The sequence below is a fragment of the Chenopodium album genome, chromosome 7 (genome assembly GCF_948465745.1).
Source record: "Chenopodium album chromosome 7, dcCheAlbu1.1, whole genome shotgun sequence".
In the NCBI taxonomy this organism is placed as follows: domain Eukaryota; kingdom Viridiplantae; phylum Streptophyta; class Magnoliopsida; order Caryophyllales; family Amaranthaceae; genus Chenopodium; species Chenopodium album.
This window is the reverse complement of record NC_137840.1, coordinates 77740197-77755632: the sequence shown is the minus strand read 5'-3', so window position 1 is coordinate 77755632 and position 15436 is coordinate 77740197. Positions and strand designations below refer to the sequence as shown.

The window sequence follows — 15436 nt, the reverse complement described above, 5'->3', positions numbered from 1 at the left end:
AATGAACTCTTTTATTAAAAAAATAAAGCAAAATTTGTTATTTCAGAGGAAAATAAATGAATTCATTTGCCATGGATTTTATCTAAACCGGTTCTTTTTACAATGGATAAAATTGTCAAGAAAAATTCTTGAAAAAGGTGAAATTATTAAGATGACTAATATATAAATCTGGTGATCGAGCTACTTTAAATTTTCTCTTATAGCTAACCATTTATGATATTGCCGCAATAAACATTTTTATTACAAATAGTTTCATATAACTTGGGACTCTCTGTAAGTAAGTAATATGGATATAGCTATCAAAAATAATATTACCAATCACTTTATGATACAAATTAAAGGGAATAATACAAATCTCTTTCAAAGAATGATATTATTTGTCACTTTAAGATACAAATTGTAAGAAAATTAAATGAATAATACCACTAACACTTTTCTTATATAATTTTCAAGGTCGAAAGTAACAAATATGGATAAAGGATTAAGACATAGGCCAAGAGGGTACGGTACCCTAATAAAATACTTAATATTATACCAACCTTTCGAAGTATAGTAGATGACAAACCCAAAATCCAGGGCAAAAGAAGGTTTTATAACTTCTCTTGGACTCATATGAGGTAATGTCTACAAAACATAGAGAAAATAACATTAAAAAATATATTTATGAAGATGACAAAATTACTAATCATTAGTTGCATGATGTGGACAGGCCAGGTAAGAATATCTGACATGTCCTCCACGTGGCTATCGACCGAGGGTGACAAGTAAGCAAAGGGCGGCGCACCAAACAGACAAACAAGAGTTGGAACATATACTGTTTGTTAATGAAATAAAGGAGGGGGGGTGGCCAAAAGGAGAAGAAACTATTGGATAGTTTTAAAGTTTAGTTTTATTGTTTTCTTTTTAATCCTTTTTAACCTTTATTTCAATGGTTTTGTTAAGATAATATAGGATTCATCGATGTTGATTTATCTTAAAGGTAATTAAGGTGTAAGTCTTATCGAAACAGAACCTCACACAAGTTAATCTAATTCGAGTTAACAAGACATGTCCATTATAATAATGTTTGATGTATATATATAGTAGTTTAAATGTTTAATGGTTGTGAGATGCAAATCTTTCCACTGCGTTATATTCTATCTGGTAACATAAGATGTTGATAGGAGGGAGTGTGTATATCAGTATATGATCGGATGTATAGTATTGTAACACAAAATTTACGGTGGAAGTTAAAAGAAAGGCAATTTGGAGAGAGAGAGAGAAAGGGGGGTGGCGTGAAAAAGATTAGGGTGAGACGCCGTCCAAAATATATAAGTAAAAGGCTTAGAGTAATCTGCTAACCCCATGCGTAATTGATAACTACACCTCATCTCTTTCACCTTCCTCTTTTTTACTACTTATAAACCTATCCTCCACGTTTATATATATATATACATTGTTCTTTTTCTCCAAGACATATTTTTATTCATCATCTCTACTCTAAGCTAAGCTAAGCTTGCTAGCTAGGTACCTTGCTCTCACATATATTGATCAAGTCGGAATAACGGAGTTAATTAGATCATCATAATCATTCACCGCGATTCAAATAGAGAAGAAGAGGAGGAAGAAGAAAGACAAGATTAGTCTAAGCTAGGACGTACAACATATACTATTCTCATTCAATTCAAATCTTTGGTTAGTTCTCATTTCTTCATTACTTGATAACTATTTAATTAGCTTTGTTCTTTCCTTAGTTAGTCTTTTGAGGGTATTAAGTTGATCGTCTCTAAGCATGATTCTCTAGGGAATAGATCATTAAGACCTATTCAAGGATGATGATGGAGGTTAGATTATATAATATGGGGTGTTAAATTCAATTAGCTTGTAAATACAAGCAATATTTTGACAAAGAAGTTGATGATATACTCTCTTTGAGTCAATAAGAGGCATTTAGTTATGAATTACCATTATTAACCATATAATAAGATACTTCATATCAGAGATATAGTAAACATTTACATTTTGAGATAGTAGATTGGCTAAGTGAGGCTTTGAAATTGGTGATAGCTAAAGTAAAATGATCCTCCTTATATGTATAAGGTTTACTTAATTACTAGTTTCATTAATTTGTAAAAATTTGAAATTTGAATTGTATGAAAACGGAGTGATTTTTGGTTAGATTTAGCTAGGTATGTGAGATCAACATACATACATTTACGTCTAGTAGTTTGATATGGCCTTCACTACTTGGTAATACATAACATAAACCTGTTCATTGTTCACACTTGACCACTTTCCTAAGTTACTTATTACATATTTGTATTAACTCAAAGTTTAGAGACGATTATCTTTTACTCCCAAGAAATAACTAAATGTACGCGATAATATAATTTAGACGGAAAATACTTCATACTTTATTGTCCATCAATCTTATGCAGATTTTTATTGGTGCACTGCATGGCTCAAACTAGATTACAGTAATTATTTTTGACATTGACTTGTACACATACGATAGATTTTTGAAAGAGAAAGGTGGTGGGTAAATGATGTATATGTATGTATATATGAATATTATGGTAATAATAAAGATATACTAAACAAATAAAAATAAAAATTAAAGCTATTATTGGCAGCGTATATGAATGTAGTGCACTCTACTCAAAAGACAACTCAACGTGCGTGCTTAATGCTTCAGTGTTTCTGCCAAAGTCAATATTTTCGGCTTTTTTTTTTTTTTTTTTTTTTAATTTTTTTATTTTAACCCTCATGCATATACTACTCTACTTGAATAAAATTAAATCCTCCAAAAATATAATTTATTTCAAATATATATGTATATAATTTATTTTTTAATTGGTAGGTCATACAAATTTGTTGATTGGCTATAAACTTAGGTATAGGACCATTATAATGAATTTGGTCCACTGAAAGTGCATTTATAACCAAACTGCATATGATATCATGATTGTATATTTACCATGCATGAGAATTTCATGTGTTGCAATAGTTCTTTCCACTTTCTTAAGGTCAAGCTAAGCATGTTGTCCTATTTTATTTTATGCCTTTTTTTTATATAGTTACTTTAATTTATATACGATGTATAATATAGATTGTATGATAAATGATAAACGGGGTCCATTTTATACGACCAAAGAGGTTCCACCTCAAAACCATATGGCAATGAGGGGAGTAGCCCCTTAGCCTTATAAAGTGGACACGACTTTCTCTTTTTCTTCAATGTGGGATACACATCCCAATATTTCTCTTCACTTTTATATTCTTTCAATGTGGGACAACACTTTCACTCACATGTGGGTTTCTCACGGGCTCAACACTCCCCCTCACATGTGAGTTGTCCATAATACTGGCCTAGATCACAACACAACCCAACCTGGCTCTGATACCATGATAAACGGGTCTGGGCCACACCCGTCACAACTGTCCATTTTATACGACCAAGGAGGTTCCACCTCAAAACCATATGGCAATGAGGGGAGTAGCCCCTTAGCCTTATAAAGTGAACACGACTTTCTTTTTTTTCTTCAATGTGGGATATACTTCCCAATATTTCTCTTCACTTTTATATTCTTTCAATGTGGGACAACACTTTCACTCACATGTGGGTTTCTCATGGGCTCAACAATAAACGAATTAAATTTGCATGCCTTGAATAATTTTATATAACATGTATTGGCCTGGAGAATCTTCATGATTCATCTTTTTTCTATTATCGCATATATATATATACATTTGGTTATTGTAAAGATAGACATATATGAGGCCGAATTCAGGAATTATTAGTTGATAGGGCTAATTTAAAAAGTAACTAACTCAATGTACAATAATTTATATATTTGTATCATATATCGATTCTATTAATAGGATGAGAGACTATTAGCGTGTTTTTATTTATGGAGAATTATTTATTATAAGCAAAATGGTTGTTTTACTTTATCATAGTAGTAGTAGACTAGTAGTAATATATTGATGCAATGTAATTATTAATATCCTTGATGAATAGCAAATCATAGTTTTGTTACATGATTATCTTATTAATTATATATTGGATTTGATTTACAGAAGAATAATTGGAAATGAATCATACCGAATTATGTGTTCCACCGGGATTTAGATTTCATCCCACAGAAGAAGAATTAGTGGGGTACTATCTCAAGGGAAAGGTCAACTCCCTCAAATTCGATCGAGATGTCATCATTGAAATTGATCTTTACAGGATGGAACCTTGGGACATCCAAGGTATGTTTTGACTTCCTATATACTCTTAATATATATGTACTCGATAATTTAAGATGTTCTCCTTCTGTTTTTTTTTGTTCTACTCACGTTACTTGCATAATGTCTTTACTTAGTTAAAGTGACTATATCATTATTCAATTATCTCTAGGAGGATCGACATAGCTATCTTAAATTTATTTTTCCGAGTTAACTTGCTTGTCCTTAAATACATGTAATAGAGCTTAGTATATATTCAGACCCTCGATATTAATCACTATGTGACTTAATTTCATTTGTGTAGGCACTTAACTTTAATAGTAATAGTAGTACTTTTGATCATAGTGTTTCATTTGGACCGTTATTTTATGGTGCAGATAAATGCAAGTTGGGATATGATGAACGTAATGAATGGTACTTCTTCAGCCACAAAGACAGGAAGTACCCAACCGGATCTCGTACAAATAGGGCCACAGCGGCCGGATTTTGGAAGGCGACAGGGAGAGATAAGGCGGTGTTATCCAAGAATAACATCATAGGGATGAGAAAGACCCTTGTCTTCTATAAAGGCCGTGCCCCTAATGGCAGGAAAACTGATTGGATCATGCATGAATATCGTCTTCAAACTTCTGAACATGCTCCTCCTCAGGCAAGTCCTTGTGATTTTTATTGCTTAGCAAAAATTACATTATACGACTTACTTACTACGTAACGTATAATTTAATAACCTACCATAAGTATTAGGTAAAAATATGTACATATATATATATATATATTAAAAAAGAGTCGCATTTATTAATCTTTATAAATTAATAGCTACTCAAATTATTTCATGCATCTGGGAGTATCCAAGATGGTGCTCTGGGTTTAGTATGTGCACAATATTCATTTTCAAGCTAAGTTGTGCACATGTTAGACTTGGAGCACACACAATCCTATGTACGAACTTCTAGGTGCAACATATACGCGTTAATAAAAGTAGTTACATTTAAACTCCTTGAGTACTATACTGAGTATGGCTAATAAAAAGAGGATTAAATGTTGCAGGAAGAAGGATGGGTGGTATGCCGAGCATTCAAGAAACCAAGTCCAAGTCACAAGCAAGGATATGAAGCATGGAGTCATCATCAAAATCAGTACTACTACATGAGAAATAACAACTACGATAGACACATTGGTTCACCATCAATTCCTGATACATCAAGCCCTAACACCGATCCATCCGACTCTATAAACCAATGTCACACAAACTTCCACAACCCTCAATCACATCCTATGCAGCAGCTTCCTTACACTAATTTCAACCCGGAATTGATCATCGAAAACCAATTGATCATCGACCTCCCTCGATTGGATAGTCCGTCTCTTTCGACAAGCTTTGCAACAAAAGAAGCATATGAAAATCATCAACAAAATGGTGGAATAGTTAATGAGGAACATCATCATAATAATGACCATGAGAGTAGCAACAACAAGTGGGAAATATTGGATAATTTGCTAGGAAATTCATCATCATTTTCTAATAATGATCTACCAAACATGCACTTAGTTCCTCATGATTATGAACTAGAGGTTCAGAATCAACTTGGAAGTTTTCTCGAATGCTTTCCGAACTTATAGCAAAGCTCAATGCAACCATAATATTTCAACTACCAACAAAAAAAAAAGGAAAAAAAACAAAAAAATATATATTGATATAAATATATACTTTATGTTTTAGACATATTTTCATGTGTGTTTCATGTGCATGTTAACAAGGCATGCTATATATTATTCCAAATGTAACTTCGATCTCTTTCTACTTTTTTTTAACTAATTGTATTCTCATGTAAAGTTAATTGGTAGGGTTTCTTGAACTCATCAATCCCCTAAAAATTTATCCAAGTTTCTAATGTGATTAGTGAAATGGCTTACGTGCTCTGCTAATAATCGATGCGCACATATATCTAAACAATCTATTGTAGTTATCCTTAAAACTATTATCATTATACTAATTATTTTTTATTTATTTATGTCAAAAATTATAACATCTTTTTTTTGTTTTTTTTTTTTGAGGGAAAAAATTATAACATCTTTGTTGCCTTGATGTGATGATAAAATGAATCAATAGGGTAGAAAGATCAACTCAACAACAACAACAAAAAATTAAGAAAGTTGTTAAATAACAAAAAAAAATGTTAGTTTAAGGGATTGAAGTATTGAACCCATGACCATCTATTCAATATTGCAAACTTAACAACCACTAGACTAACTCCTTTCATTTGTCAATATTTTTTTTTCTTAAAAAGTGGGGGAATTGGGCAAAATATAAAGAGTGTGAGTGGGTCAGTGGCCAGTGGGTGACCGTATAAAACGTCAAGCAAAAAGTGTGATTTGTGTATATTACAGCAAAGTGAACAGTATAAAAGACTTTGATTTTTGACCCAAAAATATTGCATTCTAAGTACAAACTTAGAGTATGTTCTCTTCGCCTTATTTTCATTTCAATTCTTATCTTAATTTCATTCTCACATAAAATATTCAGTTCAGCTCAATTCAGTTCAGTCAATCAGAACATGCCCTTAGCTATTGCGTTCAGTATTCGATTGTTCCCTTATGAAAATTCAGAAGCAAATGACACCCTTCTATTTATGTTTTATTGCACTTTTGTTCCTCATTGACTATGTCATGGGACAAGCTGTTTCCTCCCAAAAATATTTGGAGTCAATAAAAATGCCCAATCATAATACCATACCTAATGCACTTTTAAGTGCTTTACCTGAATCAGTATCTTCTTATTATATGTCCAATAAGAATACTTGGGTTAACTCAGATGAAGTGGTAATCCAAGATTATGAGGGTTCAGCAAGTCATTGTCATAATGATCGTGATGGTTTTGATGACGGTGACGGAAATGGTGGTGGTGGTCACGGTAATGGCGGTGGTGGTCATGGCCATGGCCACATTATCAATTATGAGTTTCTAAAGTCGAGATTTATTCTTTTAAAGCATCTCCATGTTGGTTTTAACATTACCCTCCAACTAAAAATGTTGGAAGGAATCACCACAAAATTCCCTACTTAAAACAATTTACCCCCTTTCAACTCCAAATTATTTCTCTGTGAAACTCAACTCAAAAGCAAGATGAGTTCTGTTAGAGATATCGGAAAATATATGTGTGATATATTTTCCGTAGATATCATTTAAGAGACTAATATATTTAATTAGGATATTTATGTTAAGATATTATTTTGAGATTATATCTTTAGGATTTATGGTTAAACGTATATCTTTTAGGAAGATTGTTTCCTATCTTATGAGCTTAGATTTAGTATAAATACTCAACCTATTGATGAATGATAATCAAGCCATTCTATTCTACTTCTTCTCTCTGATTTATCTAGGTCAATTTTACTGCAATAGTTATATGCTACAACGACCCATCGAAATGGAATCCGAATATTCCATGCATTAGGAGTTCCCCCGAGGACTCCTATATGCCATTTTCTGCATTCGAATGACTTCCTTTGGTATTTGAGTGTTTGACAAAGACTATCTGCTGCGTGGGCATGCAATCAATTCAAGGGTTATCATCTTACTTACTTAGGGCCTATTCTTTTCAAATTATTTTCAGTTCAGTTTAGTTCTTAATTTTCTTCTCAGATAAAATATTCACTTCAGCTCAGCTCAGTCCAGTCAATCAGAAATAGATTAGTATTTTACTATACTTATAATTTAGCTTACACGTTTTTACCATTCACTTGAATAGGTTTTTCGTGTTTTAAGCATATTTAATACTATTATTTTTTTTCTTATGAAGGTAAAAGTTTATCTATCATATAGTTTAATTTGTAATGTCAATAAAAGGCCTCACAAATGCAACATTTAAGAAGTGAATTATAGAATTTGATCATTTAATTTGTCCACCACCTACAACACTCATTTCTTTTCTCATCTATCTATCTCTTATAACTCTCTTGTAGATCCACATCAACCAGGTTAAATTGTATTGCACAAATAAAATTTACTTTATCTTAAATTATCTTTTCCCATTAATAATTACTCCTAAAATCCTATGGATGGGAGATTGTATACAAAGACTTGATTTTATCCAATGAAAATATATATATATATTTTATTTAGATTTAAAAATCAATGCCAAATAAGTTAATTAGTGAATGAGATTTGAGAGTGTAATTCTAAGTGTTAGGTTTAAAAAAAAAAAAAAAGTTAGGGAGTATTTCTTAAACTTGTCAAAAAAAACTTTATGCAAATTGTACCTCGTCAAAAAAAAAAATAAATAAATAAAATTGCACATCATAAAATATAAAATATATAATCATAAAATATAAAATATAAAATATAAAATATAATCATAAAATATAAAAAATAAAAAATAAAAAATGTAATCATAAAATATAAAACAATGCATACTTGGAGAAGAGCGAAAAGTCTCTGGTGTAAGCTTAGGGGGGTCTACTACTTATGTTCCTCAAACCGGTTGGATACAAAGAGGATTAAATGTTGCAGGAAGAAGGATGGGTGGTATGCCGAGCATTCAAGAAACCAAGTCCAAGTCACAAGTAAGGATATGAAGCATGGAGTCATCATCAAAATCAGTACTACTACATGAGAAATAACAACTATGATAGATAGTGTCTATCAACCAACCGCCAACAGCCATTTGTCAAACAAGGCCAAAGTCCATTGGCGAAGCGTAAGTGTACAAAAGTCCGGATAATCAAGTTCAAAAAAAGATCAAAGGCTAGTTCAACATATAAGTTATACACACGTAATCATTTAGTCATAAATGATGCAATGAATTTCGTAATATGACCAAGGCTCTATGTTCAAACTATGGTCAATTTGATAACTGGTGTCAAAAGAGGGGTTCATGGTTAAGAATTTGGACGCATAGCATGGTGGCCTTGGCCTACCTATGAGGGGCAGGCATTATGGGTGAAATTCCGCGGGTAAAACCTGACTCCATAGTTGGGTGAACTTACAAACTTAGATAAATCCTTGCATTGCCATGAGCATTTTTTCGGATTGATAGAGCGTAAATCCCTAGCGGGTAAGATCGTATGTAGAACTCATACAGATTCAAAAATGCTTCCCGCAACTAAAGGCGTTCAAAAAAATCCGACCCGAAATATCCTATTTGAAAATCCGAATCGACTTGAAATTTCGAGTATCCCATCCGGTTTTTCATGTTTTGTATATTTCGAATCGAATACGGATTGATAATTTTTCGAAAATTTTAACAATCTGATCCGAAAATCCCATGATCTGAAATCCGGATATCCGAAAATGTTGAATATGATTCAGATTGAGATTTCTCCAATTTGATATCCGAAATTGAACACCCCTACCGTTATTAATTGACAACTACTCATCAATTCTAACACCTATCCGCTACTCGATTGTTAAAACGCTCCTTGGCTCCACGGTAGTTTTACCAAACAAGACTTTAGTACTAGTATATACGAAGTACGCCGTATTAATTACGGGTAATCTCCAACCCTGCAAGGCTGCAAATCTTCCTTTCTCTCTCCACTCTCGATTATTGAAGATCTGAATTCAAAAGTGGAAAGCGAGAGAGAGGAATCAACGCATTATACGGTCTTCAATTAATCCCCAAATATTTAGGGCTGGCTTGATCTTGAATTTTCGATTCAATTGGTAAATGTTTGCAATTGAGGCTTAAATTTCAGATGCAATTAGGGTTTTTTTCTTCTGTAAATTGCATCAGGAATGAAATTTTGCGGAGTTAATTAAGGAGGAAATAATGGTGGCATCTAGGATTTTGATTGGAGGAGGAGGAGGAGATGAAGGGAAATTGAGAGACGAAGAGAGTGCGAAAATGGAGGATTCGCCGTCGAGCAAGAAGACGAGATTAGACGGTAGGTTTCCATTGACGAGGTGGGAGCTAGCTGTTGCTATGACGGTGTTCTCCGTCTTCGTCATCGGGTTGTTCTTCATTTTCATGAAAATGCCTGCTGCTGAGTATGGCAAGATTAAGGTTCCTCGCACCATCTCTGATCTTCGATTGCTCAAGTATTATTTCTCTCCCCTCTCCTTCCCTTCTTTCTGTGATTCTTTAGGTGGAAATGCTATATTGATTGGAGTTGGTTCCATGTTTATAATTTGAATGTTATTATTTGTTTTGATGGAAGATTCTTCTTCAAGCTTCTTTATTAGAACTATATTACTGTATGAGTTGTTTAATTGTAAATTAGCATTTTGTTTTTGGAATGGATTTTCAAGTTTTGACTAGTTTTGAGATTGTCCCATTGAACAAGGGGATTTGCTAAAATAACTGCTTAGGAGGTTTAGTAATAAGTAGTGGAGGGAGTGCAAAATTGGTTTTTGTTTTTGATAACCAACCAAGCTAACCCACCGTCACCACCAAGACCCATCAACAACCACCCACACCGCCTTCACCACCACCTACTAACCCAGCCACGCTACCCCCACAAGCCCAGACCCACAATACCATACCCAACAGACCAACGAAATCAAACCCAGAACCACCCACGCCACCCCCACGAGCCACCCAGACCCACAAAACCACCCATGCCACCCCTTCGAATTAAGTGGTAAGTGGTTGGCGGATCTTGGTGTTTTATTTAGGTTGGGGGGGGGGGGGGGTTCACCCCACTTAAGGGAGGATCTGTAGGAGTTGGTGTAGTGGTTTTAATGTGACAAGATAAGAGACGCATGAAAATTCAATATATCAAGTTTAGTTCTCTGTTTTTTATCAAATGGATGGTTTTTATTTTTTATTATTTTTTTTTTTTCAGATGTTAGTTTATTTTTTTTAAGATGGTTGTTTTATTTTTAAAAAGTAAGACAAAAATGAAAGGAGTATTTTGGGAAAGTGAAATTTATCACCCAAAACCCCCTTTCGCTTTATATATAGGATAAGTTTGGAGATAAGAATCATGCACTGATTTGATTACAGTTATCCATGTATTGTGATTTATGGAGTTTATGAGTTATAATGCCTACTGCATGATACAAGTAATATGATCAACATGGGAGATGATGTCAAGCTGTGTGATTTTCCTAATTCTAATTGATAAACTCATAGATGGTTCTTGGAATTCTTACTACCTAAATTATTTGCGCACAAGTCACTTGAATTCAGCTTAGATTGACTATTTACCCATTTGAAGTTCTATGGGTATACGATTTGTTACCTTCGCACTGTTGCTTTTAACAAGAAAGAATGATTTTTTGACCACTAACTTGAATTCCGTAGATATTTTACAAAGTAAGTTTTTCCCCTACTCTTTGTGCATCAAATACAATCCGTCTTGTGTGCATTCTGTTTCTGGCGTTTTCTTACTTTTCTCTTTGCAACTTCTTCAGAGATAACCTTGCAATATACGCAAATGACCATCCAGCACAATTCATTCTTGGTTACTGCTCAGTATATATCTTCATGCAGACTTTCATGATTCCTGGGACTATCTTTATGTCTTTGCTTGCTGGTGCTCTCTTTGGTGTTTTTAGAGGCCTTCTCTTGGTTGTGTTTAATGCAACTGCTGGAGCATCATGTTGTTATTTTCTGTCTAAGCTGATTGGGAGGCCTATAGTTAACTGGTTATGGCCTGAAAAGTTGAGATTTTTCCAAGGAGAGGTATATTTTATAGCATGTTTGATTTCAACTAATGCCTTATGCTCTGATTTGTGCTTTCTTCGATGACCTTGGACTCTGGTCTTCCCTATTAGTGACATTTTTCTGTATAATATTACAGACTGCAAAGCGTAGGGAGAAGTTGATGAATTACATGCTTTTCTTGAGGGTCACCCCAACCCTGCCTAATCTTTTTATCAACTTGGCGTCTCCCATAGTGGATGTACCATTTCATGTCTTTTTTCTAGCTACAATTGTTGGTCTTATTCCTGCCTCATTTATCACTGTAAGGGTAAGTGCATCCTCTTTATGTATAGCTGCTGCTGCTGGTTCTTTAAAAATTCTGGGCTATTGTGCTTTAAAGGTTAATTTATTATGTGTGTTGATATTCTGTTCTTATGTTCTCTGTCCTCACTAACTATTGACGAATGAGAGATAGCAAAGATAGTGCGGGTGTTTTGTGGTGATCTTATTGGGGCAAAATTAGAGGATTTGGCCAATTTTAGGTGATTGGCCTATACAATGAGTTAAATAGGGTCATAGGATGTTTGGTGGTCAACTGATTTGATTTGACCCAATAAGCTAATTTCTACGTAATAAGTTGCTTGGAGCTGCTTTTTCATTAGCTTATTCAATTATTGTAATATAAGGTGAAATGACAATTATACTCTCATAAAGACAAACCCTACCACAACTACCTACCCCCACAATATGTCAATGTTATAACTGGTCATTTTGCATAAACAAATGTCAAATCAAGAAAAGACCTTGTTGCTTTTGATGTTAATATAACCATCCGCATCTGTAATTTTTGCCTCTCTATATGGTTGGCACTGGCACTGCGTAATTCTGTGTCTTCCTTGACTCGATGAGGTAGTCCATTTATTATGGCTGATTTTTGCGTTGTTTTTAAGTTATGTTTTGCTTACCTCTAAATCTTTAAGTCAGGCTTTACATACAAGTTTTGTTGTGGATTGTTTCACAATCAGGGGGAATTTATAGTGCAATGGGGTTTGGTTAATTACTTGATAAGTAGTGGCCATTGGTTAATTTCTAGGCCATGGTAGCATAGATTCTCAACCTCCTACCCTAGTAAGGATATTTATAAACTGTACAGGTGGATGATCATTTGGATTCGTAAGTAGCATGAGCAGTTGATCATCTGACATCTAAAGAGAATGACTTTTGAGTATTTTAACTAGATACATTCATTGTTGTACCTCAAATCAAAGCTATCCATTCTTGGATAGTATGTGCAAGGAATCAATATTTAAGGAAGGTTATGTTAGTTATAGTCTATTAGTAGTAACTTGGGCAATAAGCTAGAGGTTTGTTATGAGGGATTTTCTATAAATAGGTTTCTTTAAGAGGAAAGGAGACATGTTGAATATTGTGCGGTTTGTCATTGGGAGAGAATGAGCCTCTCGAAAGCTCATATTTCCTCTATTCTCTTTTAAATGCAACATTTCTCATTACATGCTTGCCAATGCGTTATTCCAATTGTTAATATCTTTAATACTTAATATGGAGAAATTATAACAATTAGAAATTAATAAGCTAAACCGAGACGAATCTAACAAGATCTCACATGACTATATCTTTTCTTAACTATAAATAAATAAAACTAGTCAAAGTGGAGTATATGAATAGTGCAAAAGTCAAAGTGTTGCATTTAAAAAAGAACGGAGGAAGTACTTAGGAGAGAATTCACCTCTTTGAAAGTGATTTACTGTGATTCTTCTCTTCTTAAAATACTCTCCATTTTCTTCTTATTTTCTGCCATTATTAGTGCTGTAAGCCATGTCAGTTCCTAGCAGTATGTAGCAGAGATATGGTTTGGGTTTCTGAAATGGTAACATTTCAGAAACTTGAAAACCTCAAGTTCCATTTATGTGTTTCATTAGCATAGAAATGTTGGGGTTTTCGGAATCTGGATAATCTCAAGTCCCATAAGTTTCTTTGCTTTCTAGCTTTAGATTTAGTAACAATTACTGAGGCCATTCATGATGGTTAGAGTCCAGGTTCCGAAGTGGTTAGTATCTTATAGATTTAATCTGTATACATATTGAGCATTTGAGCTAACTAGCTTAGAGCCAAGTGCGGTAATGGTTCATGGTTTAGGTGCTTTGGCAGCTATATATTTTCACTGTGTGAATTACCAAACTTTTCTCTTTAGCTTTGATCTCATGATTGTTTAATGGGTTTGCTTGTCGTCATGGAGTGCTGTCAGTGTTCAACTCCTGGTTTCTAGTTTGTTCTCATATATATTTTGTCCTAATATCAGGCTGGCCTTGCGCTTGGGGAGCTGAAGTCTGTGAAAGATCTGTATGATTTCAAAACACTGGCTGTGCTTTTTCTGATAGGTTCTGTCATTATATGTCCTGCTGTTCTGAAGAGGAAGAGAACCTATGAATAAGTGAGGTAATTGTTACTTGTGATTTTACGGTTGATGACCCTCATGGCTCTAACAGTCTAGCAGAACCTGATGACCCTCATGGCTCCAACAGAACCTGATGACAACCCTCTGTTTGTTACGTATGATTTTACGGTTGACGAGGTAAATGTCGACTTGTGGTCATTGTGGACCATAAGATTTGATTGACACAATCACGCATATAACATTTGATTGACCTAGAGGTTTTAGTCTTAATCCGTGGATTACTTGTAGAAGAGTAAGATTGGTGGTGCAATTATACTTTGGATGTCTGTAATCTGCCCATGTTCCTTTTACCTTAGAAAATGGTTCTAGGACTTCTTCTAACCATTGTATGAATCAATATGTTGGTTGTAGCATTTGCAATACTTTATAGTATATGTAAAGATTGTAAACATAGTTTACTTTGGACGTACGTCCTCCAGAGTCCAGTCATACTTGTGAATATCATTAGCATTTTTCAATTTCCCTTGAATATCATGAAATTCAGTGAGCTTATTATTTTTTATTTTTATTTTTTAATATTCAATATTATGGATAACCCAATTTTTAAGGGTTTTTTTTGAAATAACCATCCCTCAAATCACAATTAGTATTATATTATTATATACTCCATACCCTATATACTCCATACCCTATAAATAAAAACTGAAATAATATGAATTTAATAAATGTAGAGGACAGTGAAATGATAATATTGAAAAAAAAACATGCAAATATAAAATAACATGTATATAAATTAAAATAACAAGAAGTTCATATTAAAATAACATAAATTTTATAAACCTAGAGTACCATGCACACGGTGCTCCAAGAGTAGCATAGAATTTGCGCTTAACTCACCCTATTTTGAAATAACCACCCATTTTTCGAATATTTAAAACAACCACCCATTTAAAAAATAAAATTAGAATTCACCGCCCACTGATTAAGTGGGCCCACCTAACAACTATTTTTTGTACTTTCAGCCTCGATTCTTTTTTCCTCACTTCATTTTTTCATTTTCATAAACCTTGAAACTTAATTTTTGGCGAAATTCATTGTCGTAGACAACAATTAAACAATTGAGTCAATAATTGAACATATAATTAGTAACAATTACTCGAACAACAACAAATAGATTGTTGCTCATTAATCAGGGCTTCCTTTGTTAAATTTTGTTGATTTGC

At 33.6% G+C, this 15436-nt stretch overlaps 2 protein-coding genes across 2 annotated transcripts; both read left to right on the top strand.

Annotated features, from left to right (window-relative positions):
* The first annotated feature begins 1322 nt into the window (after positions 1-1322).
* LOC145638687 (NAC domain-containing protein 30-like) lies at positions 1323-6192 on the top strand. The gene is made up of 4 exons (XM_081689673.1): positions 1323-1674; positions 4060-4236; positions 4590-4861; positions 5260-6192. Exons 2-4 carry the CDS (start codon positions 4074-4076, stop codon positions 5830-5832), a joined length of 1008 nt encoding a protein of 335 aa, XP_081545799.1. The 5' UTR covers positions 1323-1674; positions 4060-4073; the 3' UTR covers positions 5833-6192.
* A 3452-nt stretch (positions 6193-9644) lies between these two features.
* Positions 9645-14775, top strand: LOC145639769 (putative membrane protein At4g09580). The gene is made up of 4 exons (XM_081691094.1): positions 9645-10248; positions 11566-11836; positions 11955-12125; positions 14118-14775. The coding sequence occupies exons 1-4, from the start codon at positions 9980-9982 to the stop codon at positions 14247-14249; spliced, it is 843 nt and encodes a 280-aa protein (XP_081547220.1). The 5' UTR covers positions 9645-9979; the 3' UTR covers positions 14250-14775.
* Positions 14776-15436: the final 661 nt, after the last annotated feature.

What these genes read in the sequence shown, in the direction of transcription:
- LOC145638687 (XM_081689673.1), top strand. Translation starts at nt 4,074, where the DNA reads ATGAATCATACCGAATTATGTGTTCCACCGGGATTTAGATTTCATCCC. An exon ending in GGAACCTTGGGACATCCAAG is followed by an intron (nt 4,237 to 4,589) that starts GTATGTTTTGAC and finishes TTTATGGTGCAG; the next exon opens with ATAAATGCAAGTTGGGATAT. An exon ending in CTGAACATGCTCCTCCTCAG is followed by an intron (nt 4,862 to 5,259) that starts GCAAGTCCTTGT and finishes TAAATGTTGCAG; the next exon opens with GAAGAAGGATGGGTGGTATG.
- LOC145639769 (XM_081691094.1), top strand. Translation starts at nt 9,980, where the DNA reads ATGGTGGCATCTAGGATTTTGATTGGAGGAGGAGGAGGAGATGAAGGG. An exon ending in TGAGATTTTTCCAAGGAGAG is followed by an intron (nt 11,837 to 11,954) that starts GTATATTTTATA and finishes ATAATATTACAG; the next exon opens with ACTGCAAAGCGTAGGGAGAA. An exon ending in CCTCATTTATCACTGTAAGG is followed by an intron (nt 12,126 to 14,117) that starts GTAAGTGCATCC and finishes TCCTAATATCAG; the next exon opens with GCTGGCCTTGCGCTTGGGGA.